Source organism: Lepidothrix coronata, unplaced genomic scaffold (genome assembly GCF_001604755.1).
Source record: "Lepidothrix coronata isolate B3197 unplaced genomic scaffold, Lepidothrix_coronata-1.0 Scaffold199, whole genome shotgun sequence".
Classification (NCBI taxonomy): Eukaryota; Metazoa; Chordata; class Aves; order Passeriformes; family Pipridae; genus Lepidothrix; species Lepidothrix coronata.
Genome location: NW_016690379.1, coordinates 1,500,660 through 1,521,994, shown reverse-complemented (window position 1 = coordinate 1,521,994; position 21,335 = coordinate 1,500,660). Strand labels below are relative to the sequence as shown.

The 21,335-nt window shown below is 60.9% G+C and overlaps 2 protein-coding genes across 3 annotated transcripts; both read right to left on the bottom strand.

Annotated features, from left to right (window-relative positions):
* Positions 1 to 1,867: 1,867 nt before the first annotated feature.
* Positions 1,868 to 16,247, bottom strand: TFEB (transcription factor EB). Its single transcript, XM_017832252.1, has 9 exons — positions 16,189 to 16,247; positions 6,977 to 7,216; positions 6,645 to 6,899; positions 6,477 to 6,557; positions 5,708 to 5,828; positions 5,472 to 5,528; positions 4,988 to 5,063; positions 4,685 to 4,832; positions 1,868 to 4,361 (listed from the first exon to the last, which is right to left on the bottom strand). The coding sequence occupies exons 2-9, from the start codon at positions 7,169 to 7,171 to the stop codon at positions 3,921 to 3,923; spliced, it is 1,374 nt and encodes a 457-aa protein (XP_017687741.1). The 5' UTR covers positions 7,172 to 7,216; positions 16,189 to 16,247; the 3' UTR covers positions 1,868 to 3,920.
* Positions 16,248 to 17,404: 1,157 nt separating this feature from the next.
* Positions 17,405 to 20,672, bottom strand: LOC108505786 (gastricsin-like). 2 transcript variants are annotated; one of them, XM_017832090.1, is made up of 9 exons: positions 20,495 to 20,672; positions 20,243 to 20,393; positions 19,666 to 19,783; positions 19,298 to 19,416; positions 18,599 to 18,798; positions 18,325 to 18,447; positions 18,102 to 18,246; positions 17,756 to 17,854; positions 17,405 to 17,557 (listed from the first exon to the last, which is right to left on the bottom strand). In XM_017832090.1, exons 1-9 carry the CDS (start codon positions 20,548 to 20,550, stop codon positions 17,405 to 17,407), a joined length of 1,164 nt encoding a protein of 387 aa, XP_017687579.1. In that variant the 5' UTR covers positions 20,551 to 20,672. The 2 variants fall into 2 exon arrangements, with proteins under 2 accessions (XP_017687579.1, XP_017687578.1); XM_017832089.1 differs by lacking the exon at positions 17,405 to 17,557 and having other exon boundaries at positions 17,766 to 18,246.
* Positions 20,673 to 21,335: the final 663 nt, after the last annotated feature.

Genomic DNA, 21,335 nt, shown 5'->3' with positions numbered 1-21,335 from the left:
CGCCCCGGGCTCCGGGATGCGCGTCCTGCCGGGCGGGCTCCCGGCCGGAGCCCCGGCTGCTCCGCAACCGTCTGGCTCTCTCTTGTGGCTGCTCAGCCCCGGTGCAGCCTCGCCGCTCCCGCCCCGACCCACCGGGAGTCCGCGGCGACCCATCCCGGTTATCCCATCCCTTTTATCCCATCCCGGTTATCCCATCCCGGTTATCCCATCCCGGTTATCCCATCCCGGTTATCCCATCCCGGCTGTCCCATCCCGGCTGTCCCATCCCGGTTATCCCATCCCGGCTGTCCCATCCCTGCTGTCCCATCCCGGCTGTCCCATCCCGGTTATCCCATCCCGGCTGTCCCATCCCGGCTGTCCCATCCCGGCTGCCACGGCCACGCGCGACGCCTCCACCCTCCCGGTTGCTCCCTCCTTCCTCCTCCCCATGGGAACAGCCACAACATCGGGAAAAAGCGGCACAGGCAGCCTGGGACCAGCGATCCCACTGCGAGAGCCCAGCAGGGGTGGGGGGACAGAGGCGAGGACCCCCCGGGTGCAGCCCCAACCCCGGTGTGGTGACACTCGTCTGCTCCCCATCCCACGGCTCTGTGCACCCATCCATCCATCCCATCCCATCCCATCCCATCCCATCCCATCCCCACGGGCAGAGCCCTGCCACAGCTCATCACACCCGCCACAGCCCCAGCCGGAGCTGCCTCCCTTTTATATCCCACTCGGAGCCCTGACACCGTTTTTTCCGTGGGTGGCTCTCAGACTGTAATTAAGAGCCTCCTCTCCCGCCTGCCCCAGCTCCCGTCTCCGCAGCTGCTGTGGAAGCCAAGGAAACCCCCTTTCGTCCTCTCTCTCCTTTGTAATTTTATTTTTCCCCCTCCCTTCGGAACATAAAGGGATGACAGTGCTCCGAGCCAGGGTCTTTTGCATTTCTGAGTTGGTTCTGTTAATTGGAAGGAGGGTTAAGAATCTGCAAGGTCGTTTCAATCTACATCTGACCTTCAGAGTAATCCTCTATGCCAACACCAGAGCATGTCATTAAAATGAGGCCCTCTTCCATATCCCGGCATCCCTTTATTCTCTCCTTGTGCACATTAATTGCTCATAAGTTGATTTGATCTCCCTATTCTGCAAGAAGTAAATTGCCCTCTTATTTCGCCATTTTCATCCTGTTTTCTTAATTAGGCCCTTAAAAATCTCTAGGGCCTCAGCCGGGCCGCAGGCCTCATCCTGGGAATAAATTTTGATCTCAGCCTGATAAAGAGTGAGCAAACCCGGAGATGGAACAATGTCATTCGCTCCCCTCCCTCCCTCCACACTATTCTCCTGACATGAAAAGGCTATCAGTTTTTCTCTGTGTTAATATAGGAAATAATTCACACTTCAGGCGTTGTTCTCTATTTAGTGTTCACACTCCCCAGATAAATCAAATCAGGGATTTTTTTTTATTTTTTCTCTAAAGTGTCTGGAACCACTCACTCCTCCTCTCCCCCCTCAGACTCCTCTCGCTCTTTTTTCCCCTCCTTCTTCTTTTAATAAAGTTTCCAAGATTAGCCCCTGTGATTTTCCATCCTGGGAAGTCTATTTTAAGGTGGATTTGCTTTCTTTTTTCCCCTTGTGTGTGTGTTTAACACCATCACAGAGGGGGAGTGATGGGGGGCAGCGGGAACCTGGCACGTGGCTGCAGATGTGGCGTGGGATGAGTTTTGCCAGGCACGGGCTCAGCAGGACACTTTGTAAGCAGATTCTTCCCAAGGGTGATGCTAATCCAGCCCCAGCAGCGGGAAAAGCCCCCACTCCTGCTCCAGAGGCCACCCAACAGGTAGGAAACACAGGTGAGCTCCTGGGACAAGAAGAAACTGCAACGCTCCGGGGTGTTGTAAATAAATATATTTTAATGATTCTTCTTCCATTCCAGTTCATTCTTTTATACATTTATTTATAAAACAGTAGTAAAATTTTTTAATCAGAGCACAGTGCATTAAAAAAAAAAAAAAGAGAAAAACAAACAAAACCCCCAAAAGATTAAAAAAAAAAATAATAATAATTGTAATCCACAACTGTTTACTCACGGCTGGGGGAGACGCCACATCTCGTGCTCTGGTTGAGTCCTGTCGGTGCCCGAGGGCCCAACAGAACCACCCCAAAGCCACGACAATCCCAATTTCCTACGGGATTTCATAGGCCTGTCCTGAGGCAGCCACGCAGCCCCTCTGGGGTCCACAGATCCAGGGATCCCCCATCCCCAGGGATCCCCCATCCCCAGGGACCCAGCACAGCGCCGGGTGCTGTCACCCTGCCAGGGGATAATTCTCTTTACAGGCACTAACGGCAGCACACAGAGGGTGCCAAGGCCTCCTGTGAACACCCCCGAACCCAACAGCTCCTCAAACCAAGAGCCCCTCGCCCAGCACCCTCCTTCCTGCCCCTGCCCTGTCCCAGCGCTCCAGGGCCACTCCAACACCTCCTCCCTCTTCCTTCCCCCTCTCCTCCCCTCCTTCTGCACTTCCCCACACCCTCACACCCCACAGGCACCTCTCCAGGGGGGCACTGTGGCTGCCCCCCACTTCCAATCCCAAATCCAGCCACGATGGGGCACGTTTGTCCCACCTTGGCCAGGCTTTCCTGACCCCACACATCCCCCATCCCTGGTCCAGGATAGGGGGCACTCAGGGAGCCCCATCCCCGAGGGCACCCACGGCCCAGAGGGTGATGGTTGCCAAGGGGGTCTCCTCTCCCCCCCTTCCCTCCTCTCCCTGAATAAATCCATGCAGTATTTTCCCTGTGAACAGTGTCCCCCTGCCCTTCCCAGCTCCCTCCCAGCCACCTCCCAGGCTGGGAAGGCAGAAGAGGCAGAGCCCAAAGCAGATCCCCAGCACGGAGCCATCCCGGCTGGGGAACGAGCTGGTGACACTTGGAAGGGAAACAACCCCCCGAGTCCAAGGCAGAGAGAGCAGCAGCTCAGTTTGGCAACTGGTACAAACCATTCCCTGGTCACAGCCCAGACCTTCGTGCCCACATGGGGCAGGACCTTCAACAGGTATCCCCAAAACAGTGTGAAACCCCTTTATGCTTCCAGCAAAGAGCCAGGGCTCTGTGTCACAGGGCAGAGGCACCTCTGTGGGGGCATCTCAAGGGAGGCTGGAGGTCACCTGACACCGTGTCCAGCCCTTGTCCAGAGGCCAGCAAGGTTCTGGGGTGGTGGGTGCTGCCTAACCCCGAGCTGGGGTCCCCCCACAAGGTGGGGTCACAGCAGGGGGTTGGTGGAGCATCCAACACCCCATCCCAGCTGTTCTGGATGCCTTCAACACCCACCTGAAGTTGTAGCCTCAGGTCCATCTCACTCAGACAACACCCCGGTGCCACGTTAATTAACGTGCTCCAACTAATTGGAGCCCCTGGTCTGCCCCCAGCCCTGGGACCCCAAGAGGTGGCTCGGAGGAAGGAGGAACCGCAAGGGATGTGGCACCGTGAGGCATCGGGGGCTCGGACACCACACTGGACAAGACTCCTCGGGAACGGGGGCTCCCGGAGCGGGGCGAGGAGGCAGCAAAGCCAGACACAAAGCTCGGAGCATCGTCCCTCTGCTCCCAGGGCCTGGGGGCTCCCAGAGGCACCCTGGGGAAGGGGGTCGGGCCAGGAGGGTTCCGCTGAAAGGCAAAGCAGCCGACACCACGCTCCCAGGCCGTGGAATCTGCAGTCAGGCCAATGCCACGGCAAGCCAGGAAGGTCCATCCCCGCCCCTGGCAAAAACAAGCTGAGAAAGACACGGTGGCAGCCGGCGGGCACGACCCGAGCCCCCGTTGCATAGAGAAAGGTACTCCTGGGAAGATTCAAGTGCGTGGCAGGACGGGCTCCTCCTGCCAGGCGTGTCCTGTGACTTCACACCCCAAACCTGACGGGCCAGTCCTCGCAGCAGCTCCTCATCACAGCATGTCTGTGTCCTCCATGCTGAAGCTGCTCCGGCGACTGCTGGCCTTGGAGGCCTCCGGGGACATGGCCGAGAACAAGGGGTCGGAGGCCAGGGGCAGCATCGTGTCCTGCATCAGCATCAAGTCCAGCTCCTTCTTGGATAGGGATGGGAAGGAAGCGCTGTGTCCGGGCTCCAGGCTGTCCGGGAAGCCCTGGGAGCCGTCGTCGAAGCTCAGGCTGTGGGTAAAGTCCAGCTGGTGGAAGGGAGACTGGGGCGGCGGGGGCAGCGCCGGCTGCGGCTGCGATTCGGGGTCCGGGGGTGGCAGCAGTGGCTCCAGCGTCCCCTCGTCCCCGCTGGCCTCCTGCTTGACCACCTGCTGAGCCAGCTCGGCCACGTTGACGCCCGAGGGTGAGGAGGTGGGCAGCCCATGGACACGTGCCTGCATCTCCAGCTCCTGCAACAGGACACGGCGGGGCTTTGGTGGGATGTCACACACAGGGACACACGGACATTTATGGAGGTGGCAGGGACGGAGGGACTGAGCTCACAGAGAAGGAGCCCCTGGGAGAGGTGGAGGATGGAAAATGGGTGACCCATGCCAAGCTCAACAGGGTGCAGCGACCTGAGCCTCAGACATCAGGTTTGTCCAAGGACTTTGTTCTGACTTCCAGCCAGAAAAGGGATGAGAGCCCCTGCCTGTCCCCTTAGCAGGGCAGGAGTGAGCTGCCCGTGGGGCTGGAGCCGAGCAGAGGGAGGGAGGAGTGCAGGGAAGCTCACCTGGATGCGGAGCAGCAGCTGCTTGTTCGTCATCTCCAGGCGCCGCGAGTGATTCTCCAGGTCTCGTGACCTCTGCAAGTCCTTCTGCATCCTCTTGATGTAGTCCACAGACGCCTTCAGGATTGTCCCTTTGTTCCAGCGCACATCCCTGCCATCCAGGGTGAAAAAAGAGATGGGCCTGTGTGCCAGCAACGTGTCCCCTCACCCCTGCTGCACCGAAAGCCCCTCTGCAGGTACCCCCGTGTGCTGAGCAAGCCCCCAGGACCCACAGGTATCCCCCCTGCAGGAGCCACGGGTACATACAGGTCGTTGGCCTTGGGGATCAGCATCCCCAGCTCTTTGATGCGGTCGTTGATGTTGAACCTTCGCCGTCTCTCAACTGCAGGTGAGAAGAGAGGCATGGAAATGAGGGGGCAGCAGGAGCAGGGGAGGCTCCACATCCCACAGCCCCCCCCAGCCATGCTGCTGCTCCCAGTTCATGGGGCTGGGAGCCACCACTGTGCCCCAGTGCCTCTGGAGCTGGGGGGCTCGGGATGAGAAACCTCTGGAGCCAAACACCAGCCATGGCCCAGCAGGTCTGACCTTCCCCCAGAAGGACAACGGGGTGTTTCCTGCACTGCATTTTGGAGAGTCAGGAAAGAGGGAGCCATGCAGGGTCTGGGGGTCTCTCCTGACAGTGAGGTAGGATGGGAAGGGAGACACAGCTCAGAGAAAGGAGGAATGAGGATGAAGAGTGATGGAGAAAGGGCTCTGGGGTCAGGACAGGGAGAGCCAGCACTGAACTCACTCAGGTTGTGATTGTCTTTCTTCTGGCGCTCCTTGGCCAGGGCTCGGCTCTCGGCATCTGCAGGAGACCCACAACATCACCCAGAGGGGACCAGGCTGTGCCTCACCCCACCAGCATCCCAGGCTGGCATCAGAGCCCCCCAGGACTCCCCAGAGCCGCCCTCCCTGCCCATGGGGACAGAGCAGCCCCAGCCAGTTTTGGCACTCGCTGTCACCACCCCAGCTCTGGGGACGTACCTGTGAGTTCCCTCTTCTGGGTGAGGTCAGCAGGGCAGGAGCTGCTGGTGACACCGACGAGCGAGGCCGTCACCTGGGGGTCCCCACTATAGACATTCATGTGACTGCTGGACATGGGCAGCTGAAAAGCAGAGGGACAGGTGGGTTGGCTCCATCCAGGACGGGGACCAGGATCAAGCCCAGCCCCTCGGCCTCTGGGATGGGAGTACGTAGCCCAGGCAGGTGGAATTGTCTTCCCATGGCCCTTAAAGCAGCAATAATCAGAGCAGCAAAGAAAACAGGACTTCAAAGGGCACAGCTGATCCCCTCCCACAGCCAACATCTAAAACGGGGCAGATGAATCACATCCGAGAAGGGCTCGGCAGGATGAATCCCACTGGGAGGCACAAGCTGCCATAAGGATCTGACCCAGGAGACGGGGAGGCTCTGAGGGAGCTTCTTGCTGGGAAACTACTCCCAGCACTCACATCTCCCCATGCTGTAGTGGACACTGGGTCCCTCCCCACGCCCCTCTCCTGCCTCTCTGGCTTTTTAAAAGGATTCCCAACTGTCATTAGAGGGAAAGAAGCTGGAGAACTGGCTTCTTGGAAAAAGGGAGACATTGCTGCCTGCAAGGATGGGGCTGGCTTGGGCTGGCACCCTACATGTGGGGGAATGTCCCCTCTGTGCCACCTCTGTCCCTGCAAGCACAGGGCTGTGGGGCCCCCAGAACCCCCTCCCTCCCTCCCTCAGCCCCGGGTCTGACCCGTTCCTATCACCCCCCACTTACCGTGTTGGGCATGTGGACTTCGGGGTTCATGTAGCCCAGAACGTCATCCAGGCGCATGATGTCATCGATGACCTCATCGAACTGAAAGGAAAAGCGCAGGTGCCAATGGGCTCCCCTGCCCCTGCCAGCACCCTGTGCCCCCCCAGCTGCGCGGTGACACCCCCTCACCTCCCGCTCGGGGTTGGAGCCGATGTTGAGCATGGCCATGGGGCTGTTGGGAGCGCTGTTGCCCGCCGAGGAGGACAGGACGTGGCCGGGCCGGACGCCGGGGGACGCGGCGGGGGGCGGCTTGGGAGAGTGGCTGGCGGGGCTGACGTGGGCAGCGAACTTGTTCCCGTAGGTTTCAGAGAGATAAGCCTGAACCTTCTTGTCCCGTGACTTCTGCAGGTGGTACGTGGTGGGGTTTTCCAGGTAGGACTGGACCTGCGAGGAGACGAACCGTGAGGGACCCCCGCGGGCTCCCCCACGGCTGGGCAGGGGGGACACCCCCAGCACGGTACCTTGAGGACCTCTCCGGGCACGGGCGGCGGGGACTGGAAGTGAACGGGGGTGTTGATGGCCGGGGTGGAGGCCACGGGCATCCTCTGCTGCTGCATGTAGTTCATCATCATCTGCTGCTGCACCCGCTCCCGCTCCGCTTCCTGCTGCGCCTGCTGCTTCATCAGCTCCATGCGCAGCCCGATGCGCGACGCCATGGTGCTGGGGGGACACGCGGGCACCCACCGGGCACGGAGCTCACCCTGAGGGGGACATGGCACGTCACCAGCAGCCTATTGTGCAGGAGGCAAACTGAGGCCCAGGGAGGGAGCAGACATTCTGGAGCACCCGCACTGGCCCTGATCCGGGATGGACGCCCCGACGCCGGCTGGATGGGTCTGTCCTCCTGCCGCAGCCTCCCACCACACCACCGCTGTCCCCAGGGACAGCCAGGGACCCCGAGGGGACAGGGAGCAGCCAGGACAGGGACCCCGAGGGGGACAGGGAGCAGCCAGGCCAGGGACCCCGAGGGGACAGAGAGCAGCCAGGACCCCGTGCCCGGGGACTCACGTACTGCAGCCGGAGCGCACTTTGAGCCGCCAACTTCCCAAACACCGGAACGACGGGAAAACCCAGAGCCAGGGAGCGAAAGGGAAAGAGAAAGCAAGGCAAGAGCAGGAAGAAAAGGCCGGCGGGTGCCAGGAGCCGGAGGCAGGTTTAACCCCAGCCCAGGCTGTCCCAAAGCCGCGCTCCGGGGTGGGATGAACAAGGCGGGCTCTGTGCGGGGCCCGCACGCGAGCGCGGGGGCGGGGGGAGCGGGCGAGGCCCCCGCCCCGCACAGACCGGCCCTTGTTCCCCCGTACAAAGGGGACGGCGCCCGCGGAGGGCGAGAGGATGCCGGGGCACGGGGAGCTGCCTGACCCGACCCACCGCGGCAGCTTTCCACGGGCGCCTTTCCCACGCGGGGCTGGGATGCGGGAGGTGCCGCGCGGGATGGGGGGTCCGGATCTGCGTCTGCAGGGTGGGAGGGAAGCAGAGCTGCCAGGGGAACAGAACACCCGGGGGGCATCACCAGACAAATCCGGGGGGCTTTGCTATTTAAATACAAGGTGTGATGGCAAACAGAGGGGCCACGGCAGACACAAAACACCGGCCCTGGGACGCGGTGCCGCGCGCTGTCCTGGGGGGAAATTAAATCAAGGCAGCACGGACAGCAATACGATTACACAGCTCAAGAGCAGCTATTGACCGGCAAGGGGAAGGGAATTAATTAGCCATGGTGGCCCATCCGAAGGGGGATGGGAGCCGAGAGCCTAGGACAGTTATCCACTGGAGCTTCATTAAGGCTGATGTTGCAAATGGCCTTAGAGGAGGGGACAGGGGGCTGTTTGAGATGGGAAACAGCAGAGGTCCATGGAAAAGACCCCAGTGACACCAGGGACAGCCCACAGAGGGTGTCACGTGAAGGGTGCCAGGGTGTAGCCACCCACAACACAGCACCCACTCACCCCTACCGGCCCCCATCCCACTGCCCTGCCTGGCTGTGAGACCCCCTTATAGAAAATAGGGGTGGGGGGCATGAAAAGCATCCCCTCTCTCCCAGGATGAGGATGGGGAAGGGTGGCCAGAGCCGGGCCTGATAATGAGAGGGGGGAAATTAGGTCAGGTTTAAAATAACCCCCTTGGTTCTGCTTGGCTTCCCCCCCACCCCCCGAAACACGGAGCAGCTTCTGCTTTCGCTCTGAGTCAGCCCTGGCGGGACAGGATGGGGACCCGGCTGTCACCGTGCAGGCACCCCACCCTGGGGGACACATCCCACCCTGGAGACACATCCCACCATCCAGGGGGACAGACACAGAGCACATGGGATGGCAGCTCCATCCAGGATACCTGTTATTCCTGGGAAGGTGCCCTGTGGTTCTCCCACTGAGCCAGAGCCGTCCCTGCACCAGTGGGAGCCCCAGACTGGTCTCTACTGGGAGGAGAGCCCAGCAAGGGTTCATCCTGGTTCACAGGGAGGCAGGACAGTGGGAGGCCCAGGGTGGGTGATTGAGCAACAGGAAGGGGATGGAGAGGCAGAAGAGGGGCTGAGGGGTGGGAAGCTGGAGGGAGGAGGAAAAAGGTCACGATCTCTCTCCACACCCCAACTCCTCTTTTCCTCTCTGGGGGGGACACAGAACACAGGGCTGTCCAGGCTCCAGCCGTGTTCCATCACCACCTGCCAGACCCACTGCCAGGGAATGCATCTCCCTTCCAAACATCTCTGCTGCTACTTAGCAGCGTGGTTATTTCTGGACCTTTCTTGCTTTCCCTCTGGGGGGTGTTATTTCATCAAGAACCCAACATGCCAGGATGGCACTCGGGGGTGGCTCCAGCCGGAGGATCCCCAGTGGCACCCAGAGCTGCCCCAACCCTCCCTAATCCCCTTCAGGACTTCACAGAGCCCCGAGCTGTCCCTCATCCCTGCAGTGACAGCACGGGGTCCGCTGCTCAGCAACCACCAGGACGTGCTGGAGCTCCATCGGGTGCTGCTCCGCAACGCGAGGGGCCAGGCTGGGGACAGACCCACTGCCCAGAGGAGCCTGGGGCACCCAGAGACACCTGAGGGGACACAACACCTGGAGCCACGCGCCCAGGCCCCAGAGCACCCCCGGGGGCTCCTGCCCAGGCGTGGGTCAGAAATCAAAGCTGCCCTGAGGCAGTTTCCAGATTTAGCCCCTGCAGAGTGCAGGGATCAGGTTACCCCCCCCAGGGTGGCCACGGGGAGGTGGCACCCGCGGTGCCCCCCCTGCAAATGCCACACAACTGCCCACCCCTCTGAACGGAGGGAGCGGTGCCCCACTCGGCTGAGAACCCCCAAACTCGGTGCAGGCGGCGCCGCTGCCCAGCCCCGCTCCCGCCTGTGTTTATTTCCCGGTCGATCACGGACGTTTTATGAGCGGAAAAATCAATCGGCAGCTCCAGGCGGGAGTGGGACCCCCGGGGCAGGGGGGGGCCGGGGCCATCCGCCCACCCACCCCCGCTCCGGGCTGGTAACTGAGGGGCAGCAAAAAGGAAAGAGAGAAGAAAGAAGTGAAAACAGCTTCGCTTCTCGCTACTGGCAGCGAGTGCCGGCTGAGCCTTCCCTTCCTTCCTTCCTCGTTTTTCGGTTTCAAATGCCAGGGGGGTGGGGAGAGACACGAGGGTGGCAAGTGAGGGAGCCCGGGGGTAACCCAGCCCAGGCAGGCACAGCTGGCTGGGTCCAGGTAGCCACAAGCCCAGTGGTGTTTGCTCCAGATCAAGGAGCATCCGCTCCAACGTCACTGAGCTGCCACCCCACTGGGCATCCACAAAGCCACCCCACAGGTGCCCACGGCCCAGGGATGGGCTCTGCTGCCACCCCGCTGTGTGGGAAGGGGGACGACGGGGCAGGGGTTACCTGGGCTGGGGGACCCTCCAGTGCCAGGGCCAGCAGGTCAGGACTCCTCCGTGCTCTGTGTTCCTCATTTTCAGGCCCCTGGGTTTTAACGTGGCAGCAGCCACGCGGGGTGCAGGGGGGGAAGTTGCAAAAAACCTCCAAACCTGCTTGTTTTTCTCACTGCAGCACAGGAGTGAGTAATCAGGCCACCTCCATCAGAATGAGGAGGGTGAGCAGCCCCAGGAAGGGGCAGCAGGACAGGGTCTGCCCTGCAGTGTTAGGAAGGGATTCCTCCCCACAGGGAGGGAAGTCTGGCAGTAAGGAAGGCAACCTCCATCCTTGGAGACCCTGATCCAGCACCAACATTAGCCATGCCCGAGTCTACACCAGAAACTCCAGAGGTCTCACCCAGCCCATGCCCCTCTGGGGTGAGGATGGGGTGGTGGGAAAGCAGGGGCAAAGCCCCATTTCCAACCCCAGAGAGCAACAGCGCCCTCCCCATCACCCACCCAGCGGGCAGGAGATGTGTCGGGCAGGTGGATGGGCACGGCCACTCCTTCCCCGCCCGGGGGTCACGCAGCCCTGAAAGGGAGAAGGAGCAGGCGGAGGGACTTGGCACAGACCGGCCGGGGTCAGTTGACAGCACCAGCGAGGGACTGAGTCACCGGCACCGTTTTTAGCCGCGGCATCTCAGAAACGTGGCCCGCGACGCTGTTAACAGGCCTCGGGTCAGAGGCCAAATGTTTTCCCTGCCCTGCGCTAAACACCGCGCCTGGAAGCGGCCCAGGGATCCGGCACAGGAAAAACATTAACACCGGGCTGCGAGGCAGCACAACCCCAGCTACAGGGCTCCCCAGAGTGCCTGACCCACCGAGGAGGTGGCAGGGACCCCGTGGAGAGAAACCCTGGGTATCACACAGGGCTGAGCGTCCCTTGTCACAGTGTCACTCCCAGGGCTCAATAAATGGGGTCCATAAAAAGCCCCCTGGTTCTGGTGGTGCCAAGGTATGTCCACGAGAGCCCACCTGTGCGTGGCAGTAGTTATGGGGTTAATAATACACAGCCTTGCTCCAGTGTTTTTTCTTCACCCCAAAAAGCTTCTTTTTCACCCCAAAAAGCCCCTCTGCCCAGCGTGGCACAGCTGAGGGATGGCACGCAGACCAACACACCAGTTAGACACAGCAGATGGAGACTGGCACCCACGGGCCAGGTCCAGGGCTGGGAGAGGCAGGGGGACCCCTGGGACCCCACCACGGTGGGGCCAGTTCCTGCCTCCAAACCGGAGCAAAACCCCTTCCCGCAGAGCGGCTGGAGCAGAGCAGGAGCCCTGATTGAAACATCACTGTCCAAATGACCACCCGGGGAATTCACAGCCCCTGCCGGCAGCCCCTGGCCCCCCTCCTGCCCCCCCAACAGCAGCAATCAAAAATAAAAGTGTGAAGAGGCAGGAGGACGGGGCTGAGCCAGCGGCAGCTTCACCACCCCGGGCTCGGTGATTAATCAGCCCTGTATCACGCCCGCCTTCAGGGGAGGCAGGAGGGGAGCGGGGTGACCTTGGAGGGGCTGGGGGGTCAGAAAGGCTCCACATCCCACTCTCAATCCTGCTCCACGTCCTGCTCACCTCAGCAAAGGAGACACCCATGGAGTGGGGCCCCAAAGCAAACCCCGTCCTGCCCCAATTCGGGGTGACTCCAGGCAATTTGGGTGTTGGCTTTTTTAAATAACCGCATAAATGAGCAATAAGGGGAACTGGCAGGACAGCACATCCCGGCCCCCAGCTTGGATCCAGCAGGGCAGATAATCCACCACGGCGCTGGGATTTAGAGCCACCACACATCCCAAAATCCTAGAAACCATCCTGGCGAGTTGGGGTGCTCAGCCAAAGCAGCCCTTGAGCTCCACATGCCCAAGTTCACTGTGCCACTTGCCACGAGCACAAGGTGCAAGGTGACAGTGGCCACCCCGTGCCCCCCCCAGTGCCAGAGGCACTCCTAGCGCCGCCTCCATCCCTCCTCCCTCCCTCCCTGCGAGCCCCGTGCTGCTGGAAGGAGGTAATATTTATAAATACGCCGTGTCCAGCCCCCAAGGCCCGGCCCGGAGGCTCGGCGGAGGCAGAGCTCATGTAACCAGACCGTGCCCGGCAGCCCCAGCCATGGGAGACACAGCTGTTCCCATTCCCCAAGAATAAACAAGTTGGAGACAGCCCATGACTTGCCCTCCCAAACCTCCCCAGGGCTCATCCCGCTGCCATCCCACCCCACAGCACCCCCATGCCCGGGGAGCGCCCGGCCACCGCCGCTTACCCGCTGAGGAGAGGCTCCTGCTCTTCCCTCCTTCCCCCCGGCTCAGCCCGGCGCTTTCCTGCTCCGTGAAGGTCAAACTGGTCTCTGGGGAGCCCCCGCTGCCAATCCAGCCCCTGCCCTGGCACGGTGCCGCTGCAGCCGGGTCGGGCCCTGGCCACGGGCGCTGCCGCCTCCCCGGCACACGCTGCGCCGGTTCGGCCACGGAGGAGCCCGGAGGTTTTTCCCACCAGGCTGGGATTTCTCCAGGCGAGCCCTTCGCCTGCCCCGAGCCTGGAGCGTTCCCCGAGGAGCAGCAGGGCCAGGGCTGAGTGTGGCACCCACCCTGCTGCAGATAAGGCAGGAGCTGTAGCCAAGCCCGCTGGCACCAGCTCCCTCCTCCCCTGGGGTGTGCGATCCAGGAGCAGGGAAAAGCTCCCTGTGTGCCGGGTGGCTGCAGCCCCCTCTTCATTTCATCCTCAAAATTCCCTACCCAACGCGATTCCACCAAAACCCCAAGGACACAGCCTGGCCAAGAGCCAGTGCTGCTGCCCTTGCTGGTCCCCGAGGCTCCCAAAACTCCCCTGCCCGTCCCCACGCTGGGCATTTCAGGTTTATCCGGAAAGAAAGTTGCACCCATTTAACTAGAGGGGATTTAAGCAGAGCACAGGGCGTGGGGAGTTTGTTTTGAGCTGAATGCGCTCCTAGGAAAGGTGACAAAACCCCAGGAGCAATTCTTAGAAGAGACTTTAACGTGGCACAACCTCCTTGGAAAGGCTGTAGGACCGTGGGGATGTGGCACTGAAAGACCTTGAACCTTCCCCAGGTGAGCCCATCCAGAAGAACCCACCCACCACCCACTGTAAATCCCTTGGGCATCCCACAGTGCTCACCCATGCTCCTCCTCCAGCCCTGGAGAACCTACCTCCCCAAAACACCTCCCAAACCACCCCCGTGCCTCCAGGAAGGGAGAATCCCCCACTCCCTGTTTCCTCAGCAAAGCATTGCCTTCACCTCCAGCCAACTCATGGGTCTCCCTGGAAGGTGAGGAGAAGGACACGGAGCTCATCCTGGAGCACAGGGCTCAGCTTCCCGGATTCCTGGGCTGACCATGGCATGGGACCCCGTGCATGGGAATCCACATGGAAAACCTGCTCCGACCGAAAGCCAAGCCCCAGGTGGAGGGGCACGACCTTGGACTGAACTGGGGGGAACCACTGGGGCTCCTCACGTACATACCAGTGGGGGGAACTAAAAGATGAGCAGGTGCTTCCTGTGTGCTCAGGAAGGGACCTTCCCTTTCAGCCCTCCAGTGACGAACCCCACGGCTCGCCCTGGGAATCACTGCATCCCAGAAAGGCCCAAGTGGTGCCATCCTGGCTCATGGAGGTGATGCCACTTCCTCTTTGTGTGGGAAGAGGGATAACCCCATGCAGAGGAGTTACAAAATGGCTCCCTTTGGGCAAGTGCAGCTCAAGGTGCCCCCAAAAACCACCCCACAAACTCCAGCTGTCCCCAAGGATGGAGTACAGAGGTGACAGGGATGTGCCAGCTCCGTCCCTCCCCATCAGCCGTCTGCACCTCAGGAAAGGAGAAACAGCACTCCAGGGATGAGATCCCTGCTGTGCCATCACATAAAGCCTCCAGCTCCCCCCTCCCGCACCCCATGTTGTGGGAAGACCCACGAGGGTGTTTCTACCCTCAGCACTTGTGGCTTTTTAGGGGGACGCCCCCGGCATGGCCTCCCCAGCCCCGTTTCCCTGCAGGGCTGTTTTTTCCCCGTGGGGTTGTGCTGCTCCAGCCACCCCACCCTCGGCCCCGGGAATGTCCCCCCTGCTCCGATGATTCATCATTTTGTCCCACGGGGCTCTTCCCGTTCCCCACGGCACTGCCAAAATCCGGTAACCAGGGCACCCTCACCTCGGCACAGGCGGTGCCGGGGCAGGGGGGGACCAGGAACACACGTGCCGTAAACTCGGCGCCGCGGAGCGTGGAAAAAGCAATAAAAGAGCTGGCTGGAATCACAGCTCCATCCCAAACACCCGGATGCTGGATCGCCCCGCCGCAGCCAGCTCCAGCTCCACCCCGGAGCGGTTTCCTACTGATAAGGGCGGGCGGCCAGGCCGGCATCCCATGGAAAACACACACGGCCAGCATCCCTCGGGAAGCAAACCCAGAATCCCTCAGGAAGCAAACCCAGCATCCCTCGGAAAACACCCGGCTCCCCTCCAGGCACGGCGGGGTCAGCACGTGCTGCTGTGACCCGCCACCACACCCACCCCAAATAGCCCACCCCGATAGCCCAAATCCGGCGGTTTCCCAACTCCGGCCGCCCAATCCCCAATTCCCACCGGTCCCAGCACGGTTTTCCCTGCCGGATCCCCCGGCGGCAGGTAAGGGCAGGCTCGGCACCCACAGCCGGGAGAAACCAGCCCCATTCCCTGCTCCGGCCGGAGCAGCCGTGCATGAAGCCAAGCAAACACGGCAGGGAAGTACAGAGGAGGGGGGGAAAGAAAAAATACCCCGCCGGTCCCCCTCTCCGCTGCTGCCGGACTCCCTGTTATATAAAAAACACAAACTCCCCCGTGCCCCAAGGGCCGGGAACGCGCAGGAGCGCCGGGATTCCTGGAAACGGGCCCTGCTTTCCCCGGACTCGCACCGGCTTATTTATTTATCTTAGAAGAGCACAATAACCACCAGATTTTCTCTGTCGTTCTGTTTGGTTGGTTTGTTGTTTTTTTTTAAGGAAATTTCCCCATCATCTGACTCGCTGAAGCTCCGGAGGACACGGGGGGCTGGCGTAATCCTTCCTGCCTCGCAATTAATTCATGAATATCATTAATCGGCGGCCGTAGGTTCGGGGCAGCCCCTCCTATGCCCCCTAAACTCCCCGGGGAGGGGTGTCTTCTTGGTGACCCCCTAAAAGCCGCGTGACACGGGGTACCCCCCACTCCTCCCAGCCTTTGCAGACCCCAAAAGCAGCAGGGCTTGGGGGGGGGACACTCACAGGGCGGGTCCCACTCTCGGTCCCCGAAACCGGGGGGATTTTTGCGCCCTGTCCCGGGGGGTGGAGGGGTGCACGGCCCCCCCCCCACCAGCGACCCCCGGGTGTCCTGGAGCATCCGTGCCTCGGTTTCCCCACGCGTGGGGTGCGGGGGGGTGGTCCCGCCGGGAAAGGCGACCGGGGCAGGTCCCCTCGGGCTGCCGGTGGTCTCGCAGCCCCCCGGGACCCTCGTTCTGTCGGAGGGGGCACCCGGCCAAGCTGCCGGAGACCCCCGAGCCCTCCCGGGAGCAGCCGCGGCCCCGGCCGGGCTGGAGCCTCCCGTGCGCGGGGGCCGCTGCCGGGGGCGCGGGGAGCGCGGGGGGGGCGGTGTTATTTACCGCGAAACAGGGGGAAAAAAGAAACTACGAGTTCAAAGCGCGCCGGGATGGGGCAGGAGCGGGGCGGGGGGGAGAAGGGGGGCACCCAAACACCCCCCACACCCCCGCACCAAGGTGGGCTCCCAGCCGAGCGACCCCCTCCCCGGGACCACCCGGGACCCCGCACCCCTGCACTCACCCGGGGGGGAGGACGGAGAAGGCGGTTCGGCTGCGCTCAGCCCGGTTCGGTTCGGCTCGGCTCGGCTCAGCTCAGCTCGGCTCGGTTCGGCTCGGCTCGGCTCAGCTCAGCTCGGCTCGGCTCGGTTCGGCTCCGCTCGGCCCGGCTCGGTTCGGCCCTCCGGCTCGGCTCAGCGGAGTTGGGCTCAGCCCGGCTCAGTCAGGCTGCGCTCGGCCCGGTTGAGCTCAGCCCAGCCCGGCCCGGCTCGGCCCCGTGCCGAGGGAGGGCAGCAGCGCCCGCCCGGCCCGGCGCGGCCCGTTCCGCCCGCCCCGCTGCCCTCGCTCGCTCCGCCGGCCCCGGGCACGCCGGGAGCTGCAGTTCGCACCGGGGCCGGGCCGCCCGCGCCTGCCGGGACTTGTAGTCCCCGCCCGGGCCGCCGCGGCAGTTCGGGGTTGGTGGTGATTTCCTACCCGGAATGGGAGGGCTCCTCCCTAAAAATGTTTTGGGTTGTTTTTTTTTTCCTCCCCAAAAATAGGGTTTTCCACCCCCGGAGCGGGGTGAAGGCAGGGCTGTGCCCGCGCCGTGCAGCCCTTTGCTCCAGGATCGTGCAGTTCCTTGCACAGGTATCGTGCGTCCCCTGGCACGGGGACCGCGCACCCCCGGGGTCGCGTCGCTGCTTGCACCAGGATTGTGCAGCCCCTCGCACAAGGATCATGAGCGCCCTTGCATGACACTTTTAAATCCCTAATTTATTTGCAAATACACTTGGGCAATTCCCCCAAACCGAAGGAACCCGGAGCTGTTCACACGCAGCTCCTTGTTCTGCACGTCCTGCTCCAAACTGGTTCCTGAAGCCTCCAGCCACCACAGCAGCTCAGCCCTGGAGTCTCTCGAGCTGAGCACATGGTGCAGCCTGAAATTCTCCCACTCATCCCAGTTTTCCCAGCCAGCCCCAGCAGGCATCCGGGTCCCATTAAAAAAAAACCAACCCAGTTTGTCATTGCTGCAATCCAAAGGCTCCGAGCACATCAGGAAGTGCCTGAAAATCTTGAGCATGAGCTCAGATTTTGCTGTTCCACCAAGAAAAGCTGTGCCAGCCCCTGCTCAGCTGCAGCCAGAGGAGACACGAGGCAGCTGGATGTGCAGCCCTTTATTCACTACTTATCACCCCACACAGATCCAAAGGAGGAGAAGGTGTTCCAGGGACAAATTCTGCCATGGGTGATGCTCAGCATCCCTAAGTTGCCAGGGCAAAGCCAACTCTGTTGTTGGCCATGTCAAAGATGGAGTAATACTGCCTGAGGAAGAGGTTGCCGAGGATCCAGAGGGGCTGGCCACTGGCAGAGGGCACATAAGTGCTCTCGACCCCCACGGTGCAGATGCCATCGTTCTGTTGGGGGAAAAAGAGCAAATTTCAGCTCCAGTGAGGAGCTGCTCTGGCTGGGAACAGGATCCCTGACAGGCAGCAAAAGCACCGTGGAATCGGGTGCTGGAGGCCTCTGTGCCTGAGAAGAAACTCAGATTTTCTCCCGAGCAGAACTGCCCTGGGATGACAAAGACCTGTTGGGAATGGTCAAATCCCACCTACCTCTAGGACATAGACAGTGGGAGGCAGCGACAACCAGGCCCCACTGATGGCAAAGTAGAGAGTGGGCATGTTTGGGACACTGCTGCAGTCAACGAGGAACTGCAAGAGAGGCAAAGAGGGGCAGAGGGGTCAGGACTCCCGGGCTGGCACTGGCCTTATGCCAGTGGCCACACTCCTTAAGGGTCAGCACGGCTCTGATGGTGCCAGGGTTGTGCTGCCCCACACTCGTCACGTTTGGAAGAATTATTTCTGTCTCACAGCACTGCAGGGCTGTTCCAGGTGAGATGTTTTGCTCCCAGGTGTGTCCTTGTCCCTCGGCATCACCCGGTGCCTCCTGCCCACCTACCCCGTAGTCGCTCTCCTCTGCGCCCAGCGCCTGCAGCAGGGCTGCCATGAACTGCCCTGGGATGGTCAGCAGGAATGTCCCAGTGTCCACAATGCCATGACAGCCTTGGCTGCACCAGCTGGTGACTGAATACCCAATGGAAAACCTGGAGAACCAGCAGGAAAGGCGTCAGAAAAGGCTCCCCTGCTCCAAGACCCGCCCTGAGCTGTGGAGCAGCACTTACTCCTCGATACTGATCTTCCAGTACAATTCCTGGACCACAGGAGCCCATAAAACCTCCCCGGAGTACAGCTGGGGGTCAACCCCCCCCAGGATGACTTCCCCACCGTAACTATATGTTGGGTTGCTGGAAAGACACAAAATGAGACCCGAAATCAGGTAGGATGATCCACAGGAAGCGCTGGAGCACAGAGGTGAGTGGGGAGAAGGTGAGGATGCAGGAAAGGATGGACCCACGCTGAGCCCGTGGGAGAGGGACCCACTGCCAGAGGTCTCACCGGGAGAAGTAGAAGCTGAAGATGGGTTCACTGAGCTGGTTCTGCTGCAGCATGTTCTGCATCAGCGTGTTGAAACCACTGATGGCAACGCCTGGGTAAGCCATGCCCAAAATCCCATCAAAATCCAGGTAGTAAAAGGGTCTGCTGGGCTCGTACAGGCTCAGGCCAAACTCCTGGTTCCTGATGACAATGTTCTGGATCTAGAGGGAGAGGGAAGTTTGGTCACAAAGGCAAATCTACACTGGGAGGTGCTGAGCTCATCCCCATCGCCGATGGGGTCGGGAGCAGCCTGACTCACAGTCTTTGTCCCATCACTCATTATTTCATAAAAATACTCACAAAATGGTTTTGCCTCTTAAATTAATTAAAAACCAGGGCCTCTTAAAGTAATTTAAAATCACATTTTCACATCTCTTATGTCCTGTAAGGACAAAGCTCAGATGTATATAAAGCAAATTCTTGTGGCCAAAGGTATCCCTTATCCCAAACCAGGGGTGGAAAGCCCAGAGGACTCAGAATGGGTTTGTTTGCAGATCCCAGTGTTGGAGTAAATTCATGCTGACACACCTTAAACTAACCCCCAGAATGAGAAGGTACTTTCAGCTACTCCCCGAGTTTTTAAGCAAATTAGACTGATTGTAACCACAGGCACCTCTTACCCCGATGCAGCCACACACCAACAGGTCAGGAGTCACTTACTGTCACCGTGTCATATCCCAGCACCACCGACAGGTCCCCGAACCCGTATCTCAGGGTGTAGGTCACGTCGATGCCCAGGAAGGTGGACGACAGGCTGTGGTTGAACCTGGTGTGATCCTCTGCACAGAGAGAAGGTCACAGCCCCCAGGTCACATCCTGCCCTCACCTCAGCACCCCTGTCCCCACAGGGGCCCCAGCACGAGGCTTTGCAGGGAAGGGACCATCCAAACCCAGCCCCGCGGTGTCACCGAGCGGAGCAGACACCAAACCCCCCCAGCTCTCACTGTTTCCCTGTCACAGCTCCAGGGAGCACTGAGGAGGGGGGTTCCAGCCCCCTTGGCACGGCTGTGTCCCCCAGGGGTGCTCACCACAGGCTGGACTCTGGCAGTAGGTGGAGGGAACCCACAGGTTGGAAGAGCCGGTGTCGAAGATCACCAGGAAATTCTGGGGAGGGGTCCCGATGCTGACCTCCCCGAAGTAGAAGGTCTGTGAGCAAGAGTGGGAGTGGATTTCTGTTTCTGCCTGGTTTTTCCAATGGTTTTTCAGCCCTGTGTCCTCTGCTAGACACCCAAACTGCTGTGGGGCCATAGGAAAGGCTCGTGGTCCTTGTGGGACAGTGATTTGCCTTTGACACAGAGGAGCAAGGCCAGGAGCAGTAGCTCTGCCCTAGAACCATCAACTCTGCTTTTCCTGAGAAGGCATTTCCCTGTTCCAGTTCAGGAACTGGTGCCTCCTGCCCTCCTCTCCCAGCATCACCCAGCCTTGGAGCCAGGCTAAACCCCAGCAAAACCCCTGCCCACACCCAGCACAGCCCCTCGATGGGGAGTGGGGAGGGAGCCAAGCCCCCACTGCAGAGCTTCCCCCAGCCAGCCAGGGAAGCAGGAGGGCATCCCCAAAAACACCCGAGGGTGGCTCAGAGGAGGCAGGAAAAGCTTTAGCACTTACATCCAGGTAGTTCATGAGAGGTTCATAAGCCACAGCACCACTGAGCTGGTATTTCCTCCCTGGGTCCCCTCTAAGGTTGTTCAGGAAACCCTCTGGCAGCCCCTTCTCTCTCATCACCTCCCAGATGGACCTGCCCCTCCTCAGGGGGATCCTGTGGGATGCAGGAGGCAGCGAGATGCCGAGTGGCCCCATCCCTTTGTGCCCCCTCCCCACGCTGAGACCCTGCCCCTCACAGCCCTCCCCAGGACCCACCTGAGCGTCCCCTCCCCAAGCGGGAGGCAGAGCAGGGCCAGCGCCAGCCCCCACATGGTCCCTGGTGCCGGTGGCTCTGTGGCAGCTCCTGTGCCAGGCAGGGTGTATTTAGCCAGAGCCGTGCCCAGCTCCTGCTCCAGACACCCCTTTGCCCTATCGCTGCTCCCACCCTCCACCAACGCCCGCGGGCTGTTAATCACGGCAGCCGCCCTGATTGCCCTCCTGGCCAGGCTGCTGGGGCACCCAGAGGTTGGCCAGTGCCTCCGAGACCAAGTAAGTGGCATCTGATAAAAAGCAAAATCCTGTGGTTATTAACAAGCTCAAGTCTTTTCTCTTGCCCTCAGCACCAGCTCGATCTTTCCAGAAAACAAAGGCAAAACACACCCTTTGTAGCAGATGGAAATTCCTGCTGCTGGCATTCCAGGGATGGGCAGGAGCAGCCCTGCTGTCCCCTGCTGCAGGTGCCTGCAGAGCCCCAGTCTCTGCTGACAGGGGCCCCCATTCCCATCCAAGTCATGGAATGATGTTTGGAGCCTGCAGCAGCTCAGGAAACCCCTCAGCATCTTTCCTCCTCCATCACATCCTGATGGATCTGCCTCAGCTCGGACAGACCCTGCAGGGAGCAAAGGGAAGAGCAAAGATCAGCAGGGATGTGGTCGGCCCTCACCTGTCCCCTCCTGCCACTGCCCCATTTCCACCAGAAACCTCCCAGTCCATGGGGAGGAGGGAAGCCCTTCCCTGCTGTCCGCGCCCACTTAATCTCCTCTCCCTGCACTCAGCCTGTGTCAATATTTTGACACAAAGCACAGAGCAGTTTGTGTCCTTCCCCCGGTGAAATGAC

Coding starts and splice junctions, on each gene's coding strand:
- TFEB (XM_017832252.1), bottom strand. CDS start 7,171: ATGGCGTCGCGCATCGGGCTGCGCATGGAGCTGATGAAGCAGCAGGCG. Junction 6,558..6,644: donor GCTCCAACCCCGAGCGGGAG/GTGAGGGGGTGT, acceptor TTTTCCTTTCAG/TTCGATGAGGTCATCGATGA. Junction 4,833..4,987: donor ATCCCCAAGGCCAACGACCT/GTATGTACCCGT, acceptor CCTGGATGGCAG/GGATGTGCGCTGGAACAAAG.
- LOC108505786 (XM_017832089.1), bottom strand. CDS start 20,550: ATGTGGGGGCTGGCGCTGGCCCTGCTCTGCCTCCCGCTTGGGGAGGGG. Junction 20,394..20,494: donor CTTGGGGAGGGGACGCTCAG/GTGGGTCCTGGG, acceptor TGCATCCCACAG/GATCCCCCTGAGGAGGGGCA. Junction 19,784..20,242: donor CTCTCATGAACTACCTGGAT/GTAAGTGCTAAA, acceptor TCTTGCTCACAG/ACCTTCTACTTCGGGGAGGT.